This window comes from Leuciscus leuciscus, assembly GCF_965113295.1.
Source record: "Leuciscus leuciscus genome assembly, chromosome: 5".
Classification (NCBI taxonomy): Eukaryota; Metazoa; Chordata; class Actinopteri; order Cypriniformes; family Leuciscidae; genus Leuciscus; species Leuciscus leuciscus.
The window spans coordinates 50,509,675-50,526,055 of NC_138729.1; the positions used below are offsets into that span (position 1 = coordinate 50,509,675).

At 36.8% G+C, this 16,381-nt stretch overlaps 1 protein-coding gene across 1 annotated transcript; it reads left to right on the forward strand.

Moving 5' to 3' along the window:
* The first annotated feature begins 4,572 nt into the window (after positions 1-4,572).
* vkorc1l1 (vitamin K epoxide reductase complex, subunit 1-like 1) lies at positions 4,573-12,429 on the forward strand. Its single transcript, XM_082169301.1, has 2 exons — positions 4,573-4,798; positions 11,506-12,429. Exons 1-2 carry the CDS (start codon positions 4,608-4,610, stop codon positions 11,693-11,695), a joined length of 381 nt encoding a protein of 126 aa, XP_082025427.1. The 5' UTR covers positions 4,573-4,607; the 3' UTR covers positions 11,696-12,429.
* The last annotated feature ends 3,952 nt before the right edge of the window (positions 12,430-16,381 follow it).

Below are 16,381 nucleotides of genomic sequence, written 5' to 3' on the forward strand. Positions count from 1 at the left end.
GGACTGTTTCTGAGGATTCACTTTTTATTTTACTTACCTTTTGTCTTCTGCATTCTCCTTACCATTGTCTCCTGTTCTTCCTTCAGACTCGTCCCCCAGAAACAGTCTCACAGACCCAGCCCCAAACCCCCATCTCTGCAATAATAATTAATAAAGGCTGGTTTCTAAAGTACTTCTTCCTGCCTCTCTGTATTAATGCTCATGGGTAGCCTAAATGGGTTCCATTCAGACCTTAACATTAAGTATTTTACTGTTATATGTCAACAAGATTCAACAAGACATGTTCTCCTGGCTATACCCAATGTTTAGATCGGTTGTGGTATTTATGCAGATTAGCACATCTGTAATTAGATTATGCACCGTTTGTCCATGTTAACAAACTATTTTAAAAAACTTGTAATACATTTTTTGTTTGTCTTGATATAAGTAATCAACTCAGTAATTTTCATGGTGATATCTAAAGGTTAAAAATTTTACCCTATTCATGTGAGAAAAATAATGAATAGGCGTATGAATAATAAGCGTATGAATAGGATATATGTGGGTCTTTTTCGCAACTTTCCCATAATGGGATTCTTCGGGGCTTTTTTTCCTTACTCAGGACATATGGAGGATACAAAATCAGTTGAGTTTGATTCTGTTGCAATTTGTTCACGGTTGACCCCCATTTTGGCTTAAAACGCCTGGACTATATCTAGCTCTCTAACAGTGTAATTATACGTCTTCAGCTAGTCAGATTGAGATCCTTTCCATCTAAACTGGTTATATCTCATGAGATCCTGTCCATCTAAACTGGTTATATCTCTTAAGCCTAGTACTGAATGTTTTATGAACAGTATGATCATCTCTCTTCTTTTTTAGTTATGAGAAAGAACCATATTAATCCACACAGTCATAAAGAATGTATGCAATTTTGTTTTGTATCCGCTAGAGGGCCAAAAGTTGTACCTTGACTGCATGATAAACAATCACATCTAATTGTTTAAAACCATTCACTTCCCATATTAGCAAATAAAGATGTGAAAAAGTTACATACAGTGGCCCAAAAACCATTTGGACACTTAAACCCACACACAAATATGCATTTGATTATTTAATATAAAATGATTTTGAGAATGTCTGCATATCTCTCGTTTAGTTGTGAGGCTGCATGAAGAAAACCTGAAGCTCATGTTAAATATACATACTCATTTGACACCTTTTCTTTTCTTTTAAACTTTGGAAAAATCCCCAAAACTTTAAGCTAATTTTCCAAACTAAAATGAAAAGGATGGATATTCAGATGCTGCATAATTATACAAAACATAAACAATGCAAAAACCACATAAGAGAATTATGCAAATTTATTTAAGTCTTACATTATAGAAATTTACAGCGTCTTTAAGTACACGTTTTATTTCCAAAGTCAGTGAACGTTTAAGCGTTTAACACCATGTGACACCATGAAACACCCAAACACATGTCAGAACTGCTGCGGCAGAGACACCCGCGTATCACGTGACAGCAGCAGAATGTGGAACAGATGCGCATGCGCGCGCCTCGGTCTGAATGACATCAACATTCAGTGGGTCGGGGAAAAGGCAAAACAGACATTTGGACCACGATCCGGTTTCACTCATCATTTTCCAGTATGTGCGGCCTGATTCTGTAAAGCATATCAAAACAAAGCATTAGGAATATCTGCAATAAAATAAAAAAATGCATTCGATGTGTTATTACATAATTACAAACAGGAGATGCATGCATTGGTGCATGTAATCTAGTGGAAATTTGATCCCTAGTGGTTACATAAAATAGCAGCTGGAGCACAAAGAGGGTGGAGGATTTGCCTAGACATGTCGCTTAACACATTTTACATTTATAAAGGCATTATATATTTACATATATAGAGGCAAATACATACAGTTACAACTCAAAACAGAATTAAACAACAATAATAGAATTATAAACAGTAGATAAAAAAATAAGCAGTAAAATAAACAGACAAAAACAACAACAATATTGAGCCAGGGGTAATAATACTAACTTAAAATAAATTAAATTCAAGAAAGAGAGAGAGATAAATGCCTTGAGTCCCATTTTTCCATTATTAAAAAAAAACATAAATATGATCTGATCATATTTACCACGATGCATTTTCCTCAGGATGTCGCGCTCTTGGTTCTCTTGCGTTTTATTTCACTGTTCTGCAGTTTTTCTGCTATTTTCCTCTCGTGTCCAGCCGGGATATGGCGATTAGTGTTCAGTCCGATCTCCTTCTTACTTCTGCCTTTTCCTCCGGCATGGCAGGGATATTCCTCCAGGTTATAATAATCATATTGATCATAATGGGCTTCTTCAAATGACACTAATCTATCGATGTCCGCGGCGGCCATGTTTATTAGAATATAATCTTGCTAAAAGACTATTGAATTAAACTTGCTGCACGAGCTCTTCCCTTCTGTGAGTAAACAACACTGATGTCACACAGTTTTCTGAAACCCCAATGTCACGTGGGTATCAGAGCTCGTCGGTGATTGGCGGAGAGTTCTTGCTGCCGTGTGAGTGGCTGCATTTTTAATACGATTCGTCTGATTGGTTAATTTAAAGCTATTGTGATTGGCTGAACGCTAGGTTGTTTTTATCCATGAATCCATGCAAAAAGAAAGCGCACTTCCGTATTTTTCTTCTTTTTTTATTGACAGAAGTACATTCAACGTGCAAAACGTATATGGTTATATTTTCATAAATACAAATTTTAATGAATGCTCATATATTAAAAAATTCACACTATCCCTGTGCAGTTATGCAGTTCTGTATGATATAAATTATTGGTTTTTGTTTTGTTTTCCAACCATTTCAAATGAAAAATCCTCCATAATAAATGTATTACAAAAGAAACATTTACATTATTGCCTTCCTGAGTTTCCTTCATACTTATGCACAGTATAATCCCTATCCTAATCATGCTAAAACATGCTAGCAAAAAGCTACTCATGCTAGCGACATGTTAACACGTCCTAACAGTGTATTAACAATGCATTAAACCATGTTAATGTAACAAAGTTTTTGTTTTAGGTACTGTAACTGTAGGTTTGCTTGAACAGTTATTTTAAACAGTAAATCTGTCAAAGCATGGTTGTGAAATCGTGAAAACATCGTGATGTTAAGGGCATTATATTCCCTATTTGTTACTTCTCATTTTAGAAAACCAAAACAGTGGAATATATATGTATAATGCAAGCATGTGGTGCAGCAGAAAGAAGCCACAATGTGGCAGTGTGGCATCACTATGTGGTGTAATTTAATTTATGCCAATGTCATTATGGCTTGACAGAGAGTCTGGCTTCCGGTGTCATTCGCGCCTGATATTGCAGACTGGTATTTCTTATCATATTATTTTAATGCATTGTCTTAACTATATACACGCTAGTTTGTAGCGCAGACAGTTTTACAGTTTACTGCACCTTGATATTTTCTGCTCACTATTTCTCTATAGCGGCTAATAAATCTGAAGTCTCGCACATTCACAAAAAACATCTTAATTTTGAAAAATAAGGTGGATAGAGTATTTACCACTATAGGAAAGCTTGCCGACTAGCCTAGGGCAACATGCAAAAAAATGCTATAACAACATGCTAACAATGTGTTAAAATATGCTAGCAACATGCTAAATCTTGTTAACAACATGCTACCAACATGCTAATCATGTTAACAACATGTTTGTACTTTTTCTGAGTAAAACCTCCAAACTTTAAGCTTTTACGTTATTTTGAACTGTCATCAAAGTTTGTCATCAAACTTTACTCTAGTTTTAACTAAAGTAGCACTTCAAACTCTGTTTGCAAATAATGCAAATCAATACAAAACACACAATATATGACACATTTTAAGATTCAGTCATTTCTTTATGCATGCTTAAATGTCATTCGTGTTACCTTTTTGTACCTCATGTTACCTTCATGTTACCTTGGTAACATGGTAATATGGTATATACATGGTATATATATATATATATATATATATATATATATATATATATATATATATAGTTTCCCTACTGTCCACCACAGTGACCCTCAGTAATTGTGTGTTTGTGTGTTAAAACTATCAAATGTTCACACATGTTCTAATTTGTTACACTGTTTATTGAAATTTAAGTTATGTTATAATATTTTCTTCTATTATTTTGATGTTTTTATTTTCATTCTATGTACTCCAAGCTTTGCCAATATTGTGTTATTTACAGTCAAGCTGTATATTGTTGTATAGTAGTTATTTAGTTACAATGAAGCAATTTTGAATTTGAATTTAATATTTTGTAAGTTAATCAAAAGTTCTCTCTCTCTCTGTATACCCGCCTGCAGCTTTACAACATGCGGGTGTGAAATCAGAGTGCAAAGGGCCACACAAAGACGCCCTGAATTTTATTCTATCATAAAAGCCCCCACTAACACAAGAATGGCGAGACGCTTGATAGACACAAGCCCTGTCGAACAGACCACGCCCCCATTCAACCAAAGCCACGCCCACATGGTCTGATGACACGTCCCGACGCTTTTCCACGTCGCGCGCCCAACGGTTGAGGCAGGGGAGGCTGCGCGCGTTCGTGCTTAGGCCGGGAAAAAATGGCGGCGCCCGTCTTGCGAGTGTCCACCCCTCGCTGGGAGCGGATAGTCCGGCTTCTCGTGTGTCTCTCAGGAATCCTGATATCCCTGTACGCTTTCCATGTGGAGAGGGAAAAGACTCGCGACGCCAGTTACCGCGCCATGTGCGACGTGAGCAGCTCCATCAGCTGCTCCAAAGTCTTCACGTCCAGGTGAGAGAGAGAGTGTCCGTGTGTCAAACCCTAGCGAGTTCCCTACATAGACAACGTTAGTGTCTGTCATAGGTGCGTTTGAGCGCTCGAAAACAACATTTCGACCCCTTTTGTTTCTTTTTAGTTCATTTTAGGGGCGTTTCACAGTTTAAATTCGCGTGTGAAGAGCTGCAAGTACTGTCTAGATAGGGGGTGTCGGTTGGTTTTGACACACAGCCGGAGAGTCGCTCCGGGCCGCCTTACTGACTGAGAATTTTATCAAATAAAAATATTAGTCTTATATTTATAGTGTTTTCTTGAAACGCGTATTGGTGTAGGCCATACATCTTATAGATAAATGAAACTACTTTCTTTTAAAGCTGTATTTGAATGCGGCTTTTGTCTTGTGAAACACAAACACAGTGCGATAGCAGCTAATGCTAACCGCGCTAATGAGTGAATGAGTTCAATATCAGTGCGGTGAATGTTGTAATAATACACACAATATTTCATATGCGTTTATTTATGAGAATAAATATAAATAAATTGTGGTCTCGGGGTGAAATCAAAGGCACTCATTTATTTATAAGCATCTTCAGCTAACTTGACAGCACATCCCTAATATTGAGTACAACAGGCTGTTTCATACCTGTCATCAGTTTCATAACATATTTGTTTCTCTTCATGTTTTGAGTGTGACGTTTAAATGTGTTATTAGTGTATATGGATTGGTTTGATGATGATGATGATCTGGGTTCAACTTTGTTTTAGTAACCTTTGAAATCAGTGTGGTTTATTTATGAGGAGTCAGTTCCTGATTTTACTACTGAAGGATACACCCTCACACACGATCTGACCATTAATGGTGTGGTTTAGCAATTATTTATAGTGCTTACCTTATTCGTATGGTATAAACTATGATAATATCATAGTCTGTACCGATAAGAATAAAGTAATTGTGATAATGTGATGATAACATGTGAGGGTGCATCCTTCATTTGAGATATATATATATATATATATATATATATATATATATATATATATATATATATATATATATATATATATATATGCGCATTGCTTTTAAGTATAGTTTTTCCTGTTGATTCAGCGATAACAAGCCCACTTCTTTTGAGCAACTTGAGGGGAAAAAAGATGCTGATATGGTTGTCAGGAGTCATGTGAAGTTCACACACACACTTTCAGGAAAATAACATTTGTTTTGTGAAAACAAACCACATGCTTACCAAAATCATATCAGCATAGATCAGCTGTCATAAGGGATGATTTTTCGTTGATAACTCAGTGTGGTTCTTTCACTCATCGAGATGATGACGGCAGACAGATCTGCTTTGGATGTGCTTCATGTGTCTTGCAGGGATCTGGTATTAATAGAGTCTCTGGCTTTATCTGTGGATCTGTAGATGTGCCCACTCATCACCGAGATAAATAGGACATCATTATATATCATGGTTACTTATTTTTATTACCATCAAAGTGTAGTTAAAGAGATACAAAAGCTGTGTATTAACATAATCCAAGTTTATGAAATTGCCTATGGTTATTTGCTCACAGAGGGGGACGTTCCCGGTGTTCAACAGGGAAAACAACCAAACAAAACTCCCAGCTGGGTGAAGGTTTTCAGGAACGTTACATAATCAGGCTTAAGGTCTCGCTCTTAAAGGGAACCAGCATTTTATAAGACTTTAATGTGCAGCAGAACTGACTTCAGATGATCAGATGGCTTTACGTGATCGAGATCTTTTGCTAGACGTATATGTCTCGCCACTCATCCACACAGCGTCGATCATTGAGTCTTCACTGCGCTCCTGTCTAAAGGTTTGTGGAGGGATTTCTAAGTGTTTCTGCAGGAGAAAGATGTAATTTTATGCTGTAAGAGGAGTATTATATTAGAATATATATCTAATCTCGATTGGAGTTGCCAGACGAACCAAAGATAGTCTAATCATGACTCAATGCACGTAGCTTGTTTGCATTTCAGACCAGTGAACTCTTGTATTTAAAGTTCATAGTATAGTTGAATCGTGCAGCAAACCTGAAATACAGACACTAGAACAGCATTATTTTGATGCATGTATTGGTTTCAGAAATTGAATTGACTGGGCCGTTAAAGAGAGCAGAAATTGTGCTCTGGAAGTAAAAATCCAATTTATTTTCTCCATAAGGAAATTGATTTTTAACAGTAATGTACAAAGCTTTTCTCGTGTAGCTTGATCTTCAGGCTGATGACAGAAGGTCTGGACTCCATCGCATCTTTCATTGGCCAATAACTTCGAAGAGGCCGTCTGACTGACATGTAAAGCAACCAATCACAGTTCGTTTTGTTCAGTGTCATGTTTAGGGGCGTGAATTTAAATTTGATGTCCCTACAAACAATAAAAGACCGGCGTGTAAAACTCTTGGATGTATTTTACACAGTTTATGCCGTTAAAGCAACACCAAAGATTCTTTTGTACCTTAAAATAATGTTTCCAAAATGGTTTCAGTGGTTCATCAACTGGTAACAGGGTGAACGGCACTTCTGCGTTTGCTTTGCGACCCTCTATCGGCTATAACCGCACTATGCAAGATCGGGTAGCGGATCTGTAGTCCGAATGAGGCATAAGAAAACTACAAATTTGACTTGCTTTACGCCAAGCGTTACTATAGCCAATAGGTGGAGCCTATATAAAAAATAGCCATTTCTGATGTTGCAATACATCATACTTTCATAAAATCATGCAACATACTCTACCTTGTCTGTGGACATCGTTATTTCCAAAGCCGGTGCTGGTTAAACAAATAGCGTGCGTGCGACGGTAGGCTAAATTATTTACGACAACGGTAATAGACAATTCCGCTTCCAACCTGTAGGGGGACCGCAGAGGAAAAGTGCTTTGGTGTTGCTTTAACTTCATATGCTTGACATAATTGAAAATCCAGTGTTTAGTTGATCCTTATAAACGCTCATTATCGCAGTTATAAACATAACAGCTTTCTTTTTCCATGAGGGGGTTTGGCATCACGACGGCTTTGTTTCCAGGCAGACCGTTAACGAAAGTGACACACACGTGTCCCGGAAATCCTGTAGAATTCAACCAATCAGATGATGACTTTGAAACTCCTGAAGTCTTTCCAATTTTGTGTGCCTTATGCATCAGATGTTCAATGGCTTGTGTGCGTGACGTCTGAGACTGGGACCTGCTGATGTACAAGCCACAAGAGTGATTTTAACTTTAAGAAATCATTTTTAAAAGGCAAAATCCCAGTGAGGAACTAGACTACCCCCATAATCCTGCAGAGATCCACCAATCAGAGAAATCACTGTTGCCTTGGCAATGAACGTCATTTTAAAAGAGCTTTTCAGAGAACGCCCAATCCCATGAAGCATTGTGGGTGATCAAGCTTATGTAACTGCTATGTATAGGCCAACTAATTATATGCTATATATTTGTTGTTTGATTGTTTTATATTGTTAGATTTTCATTCTTTATATCCTATTGTTTTATGTTGTTACATTGTTTATTGTTTCATAATCAATAACTACATCTATTTTAATTTTGTGCAGTTGTTTGTTATTCCATTGTGGCTCATTCACTCATCAAATAATTTAACCTTTTTTTCTTATTTTGCACTTTTTTTAAATTCTAATCAACATTGTAACATTGCAATGCTGTCATTTATTAATCTTTGAGCTGGTTGGTTTGGTTGAATAGACTTAGTTATTGAGGAATCTTTTAAAATGCCTATGGACAGTGAACTGGAAAACATGCTTCTTGTTCCAGTTATTCTTCCACAATCCTTCAGTTGTCTTTGCATGTTTTGAGAGTAGAGGCGGTGATTGAGCATTAGACGTGTCGTAAAAGTGTAAAATGTATTACGCATGTCTGGTATGCAGACTTTGCCTGCTTATAATCGTGATATTTTTGATATTACACTGAAGCTTTGATGCAATATTGCTAGAAACAGAATCATGATTGTACTGCATTATTACTCATGTGTGATCATGACATATGGAAGAGATTGGGCATGACCTCTGGTGTTTGGCACGGTTGGCTCTTTGATGAACACATTGGAAGGAAGTTATGAAGTGCTGTTACACGCCTTTTCCAGGGTTATTTTCTAACACTTCAGACCCATATAAGAATCAGTTGCTATGTTCAAGTTTACTCTTAAAGTGTAACTTCGTCAATTTTCAACCCGCTTTGTATTGTGTTGGTAGTATATGTAAATGAACAATGTTTACTCGTTCTCCGTGATATCTGGACAGAGAAATTCACGTTTATTTGTCAGCAAAAGTCCACCGGGTGGTGATGTGTTTTGCCTGACTTTTGCCAGCTTCTGGGTTTTTAGTGAAAACTACCGGACAGAAGCTTTCCTGAAGCTCAAACAGTGGAGCGCTGGCGCTTGCAAACACCAAGGTCATGGGTTCGACTCCCAGGGAAAGAACTGATAAGAATGTAAATGTGTACCTTGAAATGCAATGTAAGTCACTTTGGATAAAAGCGTCTGCCAAATGCATAAATGTAAATGTACAGATTATACTTCTGCATATTTGCATCCCTGCCCACGGACAGTCGGATCATCAGAGGGTTATTAACAGAAGAGTTATTGTAAGTATAGGTTATCACTGAAAATTAAATCATACTTTGTCTACTTTTTAAACAACATTATGGTAAAAATGTAACACTATGAAAACAGCTTTTTTACCTGAACGCGATACGTTTTGCTCGGGCAGAACGGCCGTTTGGTCTAAAACACTGTGTTCATGGTCATCCAGATTGAAATGTTGACTGCAAACATGGCGGTTCTTCAGATTTTCTGTCACGGCGTTTTCTCCCTGTTTACGATTCTTTGCAACCTTCACTTTAGGGCTGCAAGATTAATCGTTAAAAGGCCACGATCTTGATTTAAACACCCACACGATCTTATTCCTAAATGACAATGTTTCGGCTCCATCAAAATAGAGCAAATCCTTTTGAAAGTATAACTTGGCACTTCATATATCTGTTGTCATTTGCATCGTAACGCCACCAGGTGGCGACAAGTGACTTAGTGTGTCATTGAATCATTCATTCAAACCACTTTTTTTTTTTTTTTTATAATTCATTCAAATTAATTCAACATTTTAAATAGCAATTTTGTCAGAACGTCTAGTAAATGACATGCTATGACATGCGTTCAAGTCCTCCTGGGAAGTCGTGTTTACGACGGCCGGCGTGTTCAAGTCACTTTCGGCAGAGTACTTTATCTTAATTAATTACACAAAAATACAGCAATGTTCTTAAACTCTAGTCCTAAAAAATTAAGAACAAGGAACGTGCATCGGGTGTGTTTTGCTTTTTTATGTTTTTAATTAATCTATGAAGCCACTGTATACTTTATCGTTACATATTATATTGTTATATTGTAATGCTATAATATATGTGACCCTGGATCACAAAACCAGTCACGAGTCGCACGGGTATATTTGTGGCAATATTACAGAATTTTCTTTTATGCCAAAAATCATTAGGATATTAAGTAAAGGTCATGTTCCATGAAGATATTTTGTAAATGTCCTACCGTAAATATATAAAACATGTATTTTTATTTCATAAATGAACAACTTTAAAGGCGATTTTTCAATGTTAACATTTTTTTTTTCACCCTCAGATTCCAGATGTTCAATAGTTGAATCTCTGCCAAATATTGTCCTATCATAACAAACCATAACATCAATGGAAAGCTTATTTAATCAGCTTTCATATGATTCATAAATGTCAATTTAAAACAAATTGGCCCATGTGACAGGTTTTGTGGTCCAGGGTCACATATCGTTGTAGGCAATAAGCTTACTTCACTGTAAATAGAAAAGTCTGACAATATCACTGCTAAATACCTTTAAGTATTGTGGTATTCCACCATGTTTCTCACTGAAACGCCCTCAACTCATAAAGATCGGGACTTCCCACTAGTATTTATGACATGGTGGTGGCGTTCATGTGCGTTTAACCCGTAAATACGATCTTGAACGCACCATCACTCCCACTGAACGCTTACTCTTTGAATTCTTGCATCTGGGAACCATACAAGTCGACAGCATTATGACTATGACTAAAAGTTTGCTAAGAAGTATTTCCTACTAAAGCAAGGCGGTATTTGAGTCCATTAAGCGTGTCAATAGCAGACTGGTGGGCGTGGCCTTGGACGGCAACATGCCCAGTGCATTATGGGTGTTGAAGTTTTCCATCTATTTGACAAAAGGGAAGAAAACTGCTTTTTTTAAAATTAGAAGACGCCTTGCGATGAGCCTAAATCCAAGATAATGGACAAGAGAAATGTTTTTTACATACTTGATGTCACTTGCACACTAAAAAGCAGCACATATGATGCAGTTAAAATTGACTATTTTACCCAATGTTTATGTTTGCTGTGTTTGGACTGCAAATGCTGGAATTGGATGTGACTGGAAACCACCACATTTCTCCTTTGTTGGTGTAATTTCAAACAGTTTGGGTCAGAAATCTCTGTTCGCACCAATAAACAGAAACTGCTGCCTTGATCATTGTATAGTTTTGATTTAGGCCAAATATTGTGTCTTAATGTTCTTGTGTTCCCAAGAGGAGCCCAGAGCGCTATGATATCATTATATATTTTTAGTTCTTCTCTCTCATGTTGTCTGCTTTCAACTTTTGCTTTTTTAACGGTTTCTTTCTGGTGTGTTTTCTTCTTCTTCTCTCTAGATGGGGTCGAGGATTTGGACTGTTGGGATCCATTTTTGGGAACGACAGTGCAGTAAACCAGCCAAACAGTGTCTATGGAATTTTCTTTTATGTGTTTCAGCTGTTACTAGGTAAGAACATCATAAACCGCACTGATCTGCAGATAATGCCACTGTTTCACATGAACAGGTACTTTATAGGGATGCACTAGAGATGTGCGGATGGGCTGTTATTTCATCTGCATCGGTCCGTCCGTCTGCCATCCATACCCACCAACGTTTTTTGACCAATTTTCAAAGCCGCACCTTATTGTTTTAAGGTCTATGGGCGATCCAAGGCTCCGCAAGGCTAGAAAGCTCTTGCCTGTTCTAGAAATGATACTGATCCAATGCAGAAAAGATATTTAAAGGTCCCATATTGTCAAAACTGAAATGTCCTGGCTTTTTTCACGGTAGCTGTGCCTTTTCACGAGCCGTTGTGACTTCCGTTTAAATGTGATGTCAGAACTACTCAGTCACCGCCTTCAGTCACCACCCCCACCAATGGTGGGTCACTCACAAACATCAAAACAACAGGCCAATCAGAAGAGAGGCTCATGAATATTAAGTGGACTGGCCAAAATCGGCCTGTTCTTGGCAGAGCTCCTGAGAAAGCAGCTGTAAAAATAGATTGAGATGGTTTTTGGTACTTATACCGCAAATAAATATTCTTAAGGACATCAAAACCTAAAATAAAACTTCAGAAAGGTGTACAATATGGGACCTTTAAAGGCTAGTATAGTCTATTGGCTATGTTGTATCCCCAGAATATCAGCAGCTAACTCCGTCTCCGATCTGCGCACAGGGACACAAATAAATAAATAGCCTAAATAAAATGCACATCTGCAAACCTGACCATACCTGACCAGGCTACTGTACAACTTTATCATTGTAATAGAAAAACGCAGTTTGGCTCATCATTTCAACATGCTATAGGCTAATGAACTCTACGCACTGTCATGAGAGGGTGACGACCAGGACGAGCCAGTTCTGAAGACTCACGGTAAAGCTACACTGTGTCATTTTTTAAGTTGATTCTTTGCAAAAAAACACTTTGTTCTTTCAAAATGATTTGTACTCATTAATGTGTAATTACTTATACAAACTAATAAAGTATTCTCGTAAGCGTAGAACATACATACGAGCGAGTCGCTCGAATGGCGGAAGCCATGTTGCGCCTCCATCTTGAAAATACATTAGCCAAAGAGGGACATACCTGGAAATTCAAGCTTCGCCCTTCGCATTTTTACACTCAGTGGCACCGTGACGAATGCGAGGGGGGGAGATTACTCACGACTGCCGGCAGATTTGAAGTAATACGGCCACCGTAGGAGTTAAAATGCCCTCGGATTGGGAGGGGCCAGAAAGTAATATCAGAGAATGTCTAATATAAAGAGAATTGGCACTCTCTGCTTACTTCCGGGTTCTGGACTGGTTGCAGTAACACGTCTCTATCCATGCGAGGGCGCTCGCGGGCGAGTGCAGAATGAATGGAGGTCTATGGCGAAATACCCCTCAAAACCCACTTTTCTCAGGATATAATTTTTTTTCTAGTAATTTAAATGTTGTATTCGAAAGGGGGGGCTAAGATAATACACTCAGCTGAAAATTGCATTTTTAAGTTCACTTATCTGCTCTAAAAAAGCGTTCAAAAATGTGATGACGTCATTCATTAGCAGAATGCTAGCTTGTTCCGGCCAACAACGGCCCAACCTGTAAGAAATCGAAAGGACATAAGTACTGGTTCATTCAACTTTCGACCTATAACCTATGTTGAACTTGCAAAACCTACAATAAAATCTGAGATTTCTCAACGGCAATCGGGTGAAAGAGACACATTTAGCCGTCTAGCCCCATTGACTCCCATTCAATCTGCACTCGCCCGCGATCACCCCCAGTGGAATTCTAATGGTACTGCAACCAAAATCAATACAATGGGGCTAAATAGGGAGTGCCAAGGCTCTCCGTAGACGGGCTCTGGTAATATTCAGTTGGTAGTCATAAACAATTTCACCGCTAGATGGGAGAAAATCCTACACAGTGTAGCTTTAAGTTTGACTGCATGGGAAGAGACAGTCGACTCATTTTATACCAGCAGGCCTAACAATCATTTGATTGGTTCAACCGCTACCCGCCGAATTTAATTAAAATAGAATTTTTCGTCACGTTATCCGCGGCTGTAACCGCCATCCGCGCGTCTCTAGGATGCACCAGTATAGAAAGTATATGCCATAATAAATGTTACTTTATGGCCAGAATCTTGATATTTCAATTTCAAACTAATGTGTCTATTGGTCTCTGATGAATGTCTTTGGTCATTGCATGCACTGTTTTTTTTACTATCCGTTTTGCATCAAGTTCAACTTTTAAAAATGTGTTGATTTCTGCGTGCAGCTCTAATCTGATAAATGCAACTGAGGCATGAAGATATTATAAACAATTAATATCATGCTTTGAAATAGTGTATGTGAAAACACTATACAAATGAAATTGACTTGATTTTGACTTTTGACAATTATGAAAACAAGATAAAAATATTATGGTGTTTAGTAGTTTTCAGTAGGTTGTGGAATTGCAACATAGGTGATCTCTGATCTTATTTATTTTGATATCATAAATTAGTTTTTATTGTTTTTGATATTTATTTATTGTGTGTGTATTATATAGTTCATTTATTTTTAGTTATTTTTTAATTATGTTTTTCAGTTGAATTATATATTCAAAGATCAATGAAATCCACTGATAAAAAAGATAATTAAAAATAAAATAATAAAAAAACTAAATAAAATAAAAAACAGGCGCTGTTTCCAAAGTCAATGGTTTTGAATTACGATTAAAAAAAATGTAAAATGTTTTTCAGTTGAATTATATATTCAAATATCAATGAAATCCACTGATAAAAAGACAATTAAAAATAAAATGATAAAAAATAAGTTTTTATGAAGTCAATGGTGTTGAATTACGATATTTCCCATAATCAAGCAGCCATAATTTAAACAAGTCGAACACACATTGTTTTCCAGCCCCTTAAACTACACTTACTAGTGTGGGAATTATGTTGAAACTCGTAGGTGATAACATTCCTGTCTCCGTCCAGGTGTATTTGTGAAACACCTGATAGTTCACATCAGTTTGTGCAGTGTTACAGCGTCTGGTATTAGCCAGAGATTAAAGTTTACCCATAGCGTTTCCTGATACAGGATTGAGACCGATACGAGTTCGAGCGTCTCAGGTTATAATATATGGAAGCAATATTCAATTTGAAATGTAATATGCAAAATGGCAATGCATTTCTGTATTTAAATGTACATTTTCCATTACATTTGTGCAACGTTTGGTGCAAAATGAAAAATCAAATATATAATTTACATTTGCCATTTCATACACTAGTTTTAATATGTAAAAATGAAATGCATATTTTAACGCTTTATAAGTTGCAAAGTTGACATTCATTGCGGGACATTTAATGAAAATGCAATCATAAGTGTCTTAACTGTGAGTGTAAATGCAAGAAAAATAACATTTAAATGATCATTTTGCTACAGTTTTTGCTTGAACATATTAAATACATGACATTTTAATTTTGCAACTTATAAAGCGTTAAAACGTATTCAATTTGCATATTAAAACTAGTGTATGAAATGGCAAATGTTAATTATGTAATTTATTTTTCATTTTGCACCAAACGTTGCACAGATGTAATGGAAAATGTACATTTAAATACAGAAATGCATTGCCATTTTGCATATTACATTTCAAATTGAATATTGCTCCCCATATGCTTCCAGAATAGTAGGAACTTTAATGTGTGTAATCTAAAGCGGCCTCACAGACTCACAGGATTAACGCCCTCACTTGTGCATGCCTGTAAATCTCCAGGCGTTTCAATGGTAAAGCACATGTCAAACATTCATAACCTTTAGTTTGATCCCACGACTCTTACGTGCCAATCTCCTCTCTTGACAGATAGTTAGGCAAACGACTCAGACTGTGTGTTTGAGTTACTCAGCTTCTCTCATATTTCTTATTCCCCTCGTCAGGGTATATTATCATCATAACTAAAGCTATTAAAATGTTGTTAACAGTGCAAAAAGTCAAAGTAAAAACTCATACTCATTCAGTTTCTCCATAGGGATGTCTGACTTTGCTACCGTTATCTAATAGGGATGTCATAATTTTTCAATGTCATGAAAAATTATGTTGCCATGTCAAAAACCGTATGATCATAAAATAATCCTTTTGATTCTGGGATGAAATATTAATATAATAAAAAAAATTGTGAGATTCACTGAAATTACTACAACCTGAATTTGCGCAAAACAATCACAGTCGTCGCTAAAAACCAGATATGCATGTAATCCATGATAATGGGAGCGTGAAAAATTGACTAATCGGCTACTGGATAGGGCGGCACGATATTGAAGAAAAGTGCGATATGCGATAATAACTCATTAAATAATGCGATATGCGATACGATAATGCTTAAAGCGTGTATAATAAACTTAAATTATCTTTCAAATATCTTTAAAATTTCACGTTTCACATTGTTTTTGTGACGAGAAAACATCCCTACAGCTTCTGAAAGTGAACATCAGTGTTTTACTGAAACATAAGAAGTGTTATTTTAACATCAGTGGGGTTTATGTTCCAGGTTATCCTACATTAGGGTTATTTAACAACACAAACCGAATAATCAAACGTAAAAATAAAACACTGCTTAGTTTTCACTGTATGAATTAAATATATCCTGATTATTATTAAAGCTAGAAAAGTTATTCAGCCGAGAGCAGCGAGTGATTTTTCTCTTTGTCTTTAGAGTTCATGACCCCAGTTATTGCAAGCCGTTGTGATATGCGTAT

Coding starts and splice junctions, on each gene's coding strand:
- vkorc1l1 (XM_082169301.1), top strand. CDS start 4,608: ATGGCGGCGCCCGTCTTGCGAGTGTCCACCCCTCGCTGGGAGCGGATA. Junction 4,799..11,505: donor TCCAAAGTCTTCACGTCCAG/GTGAGAGAGAGA, acceptor TCTTCTCTCTAG/ATGGGGTCGAGGATTTGGAC.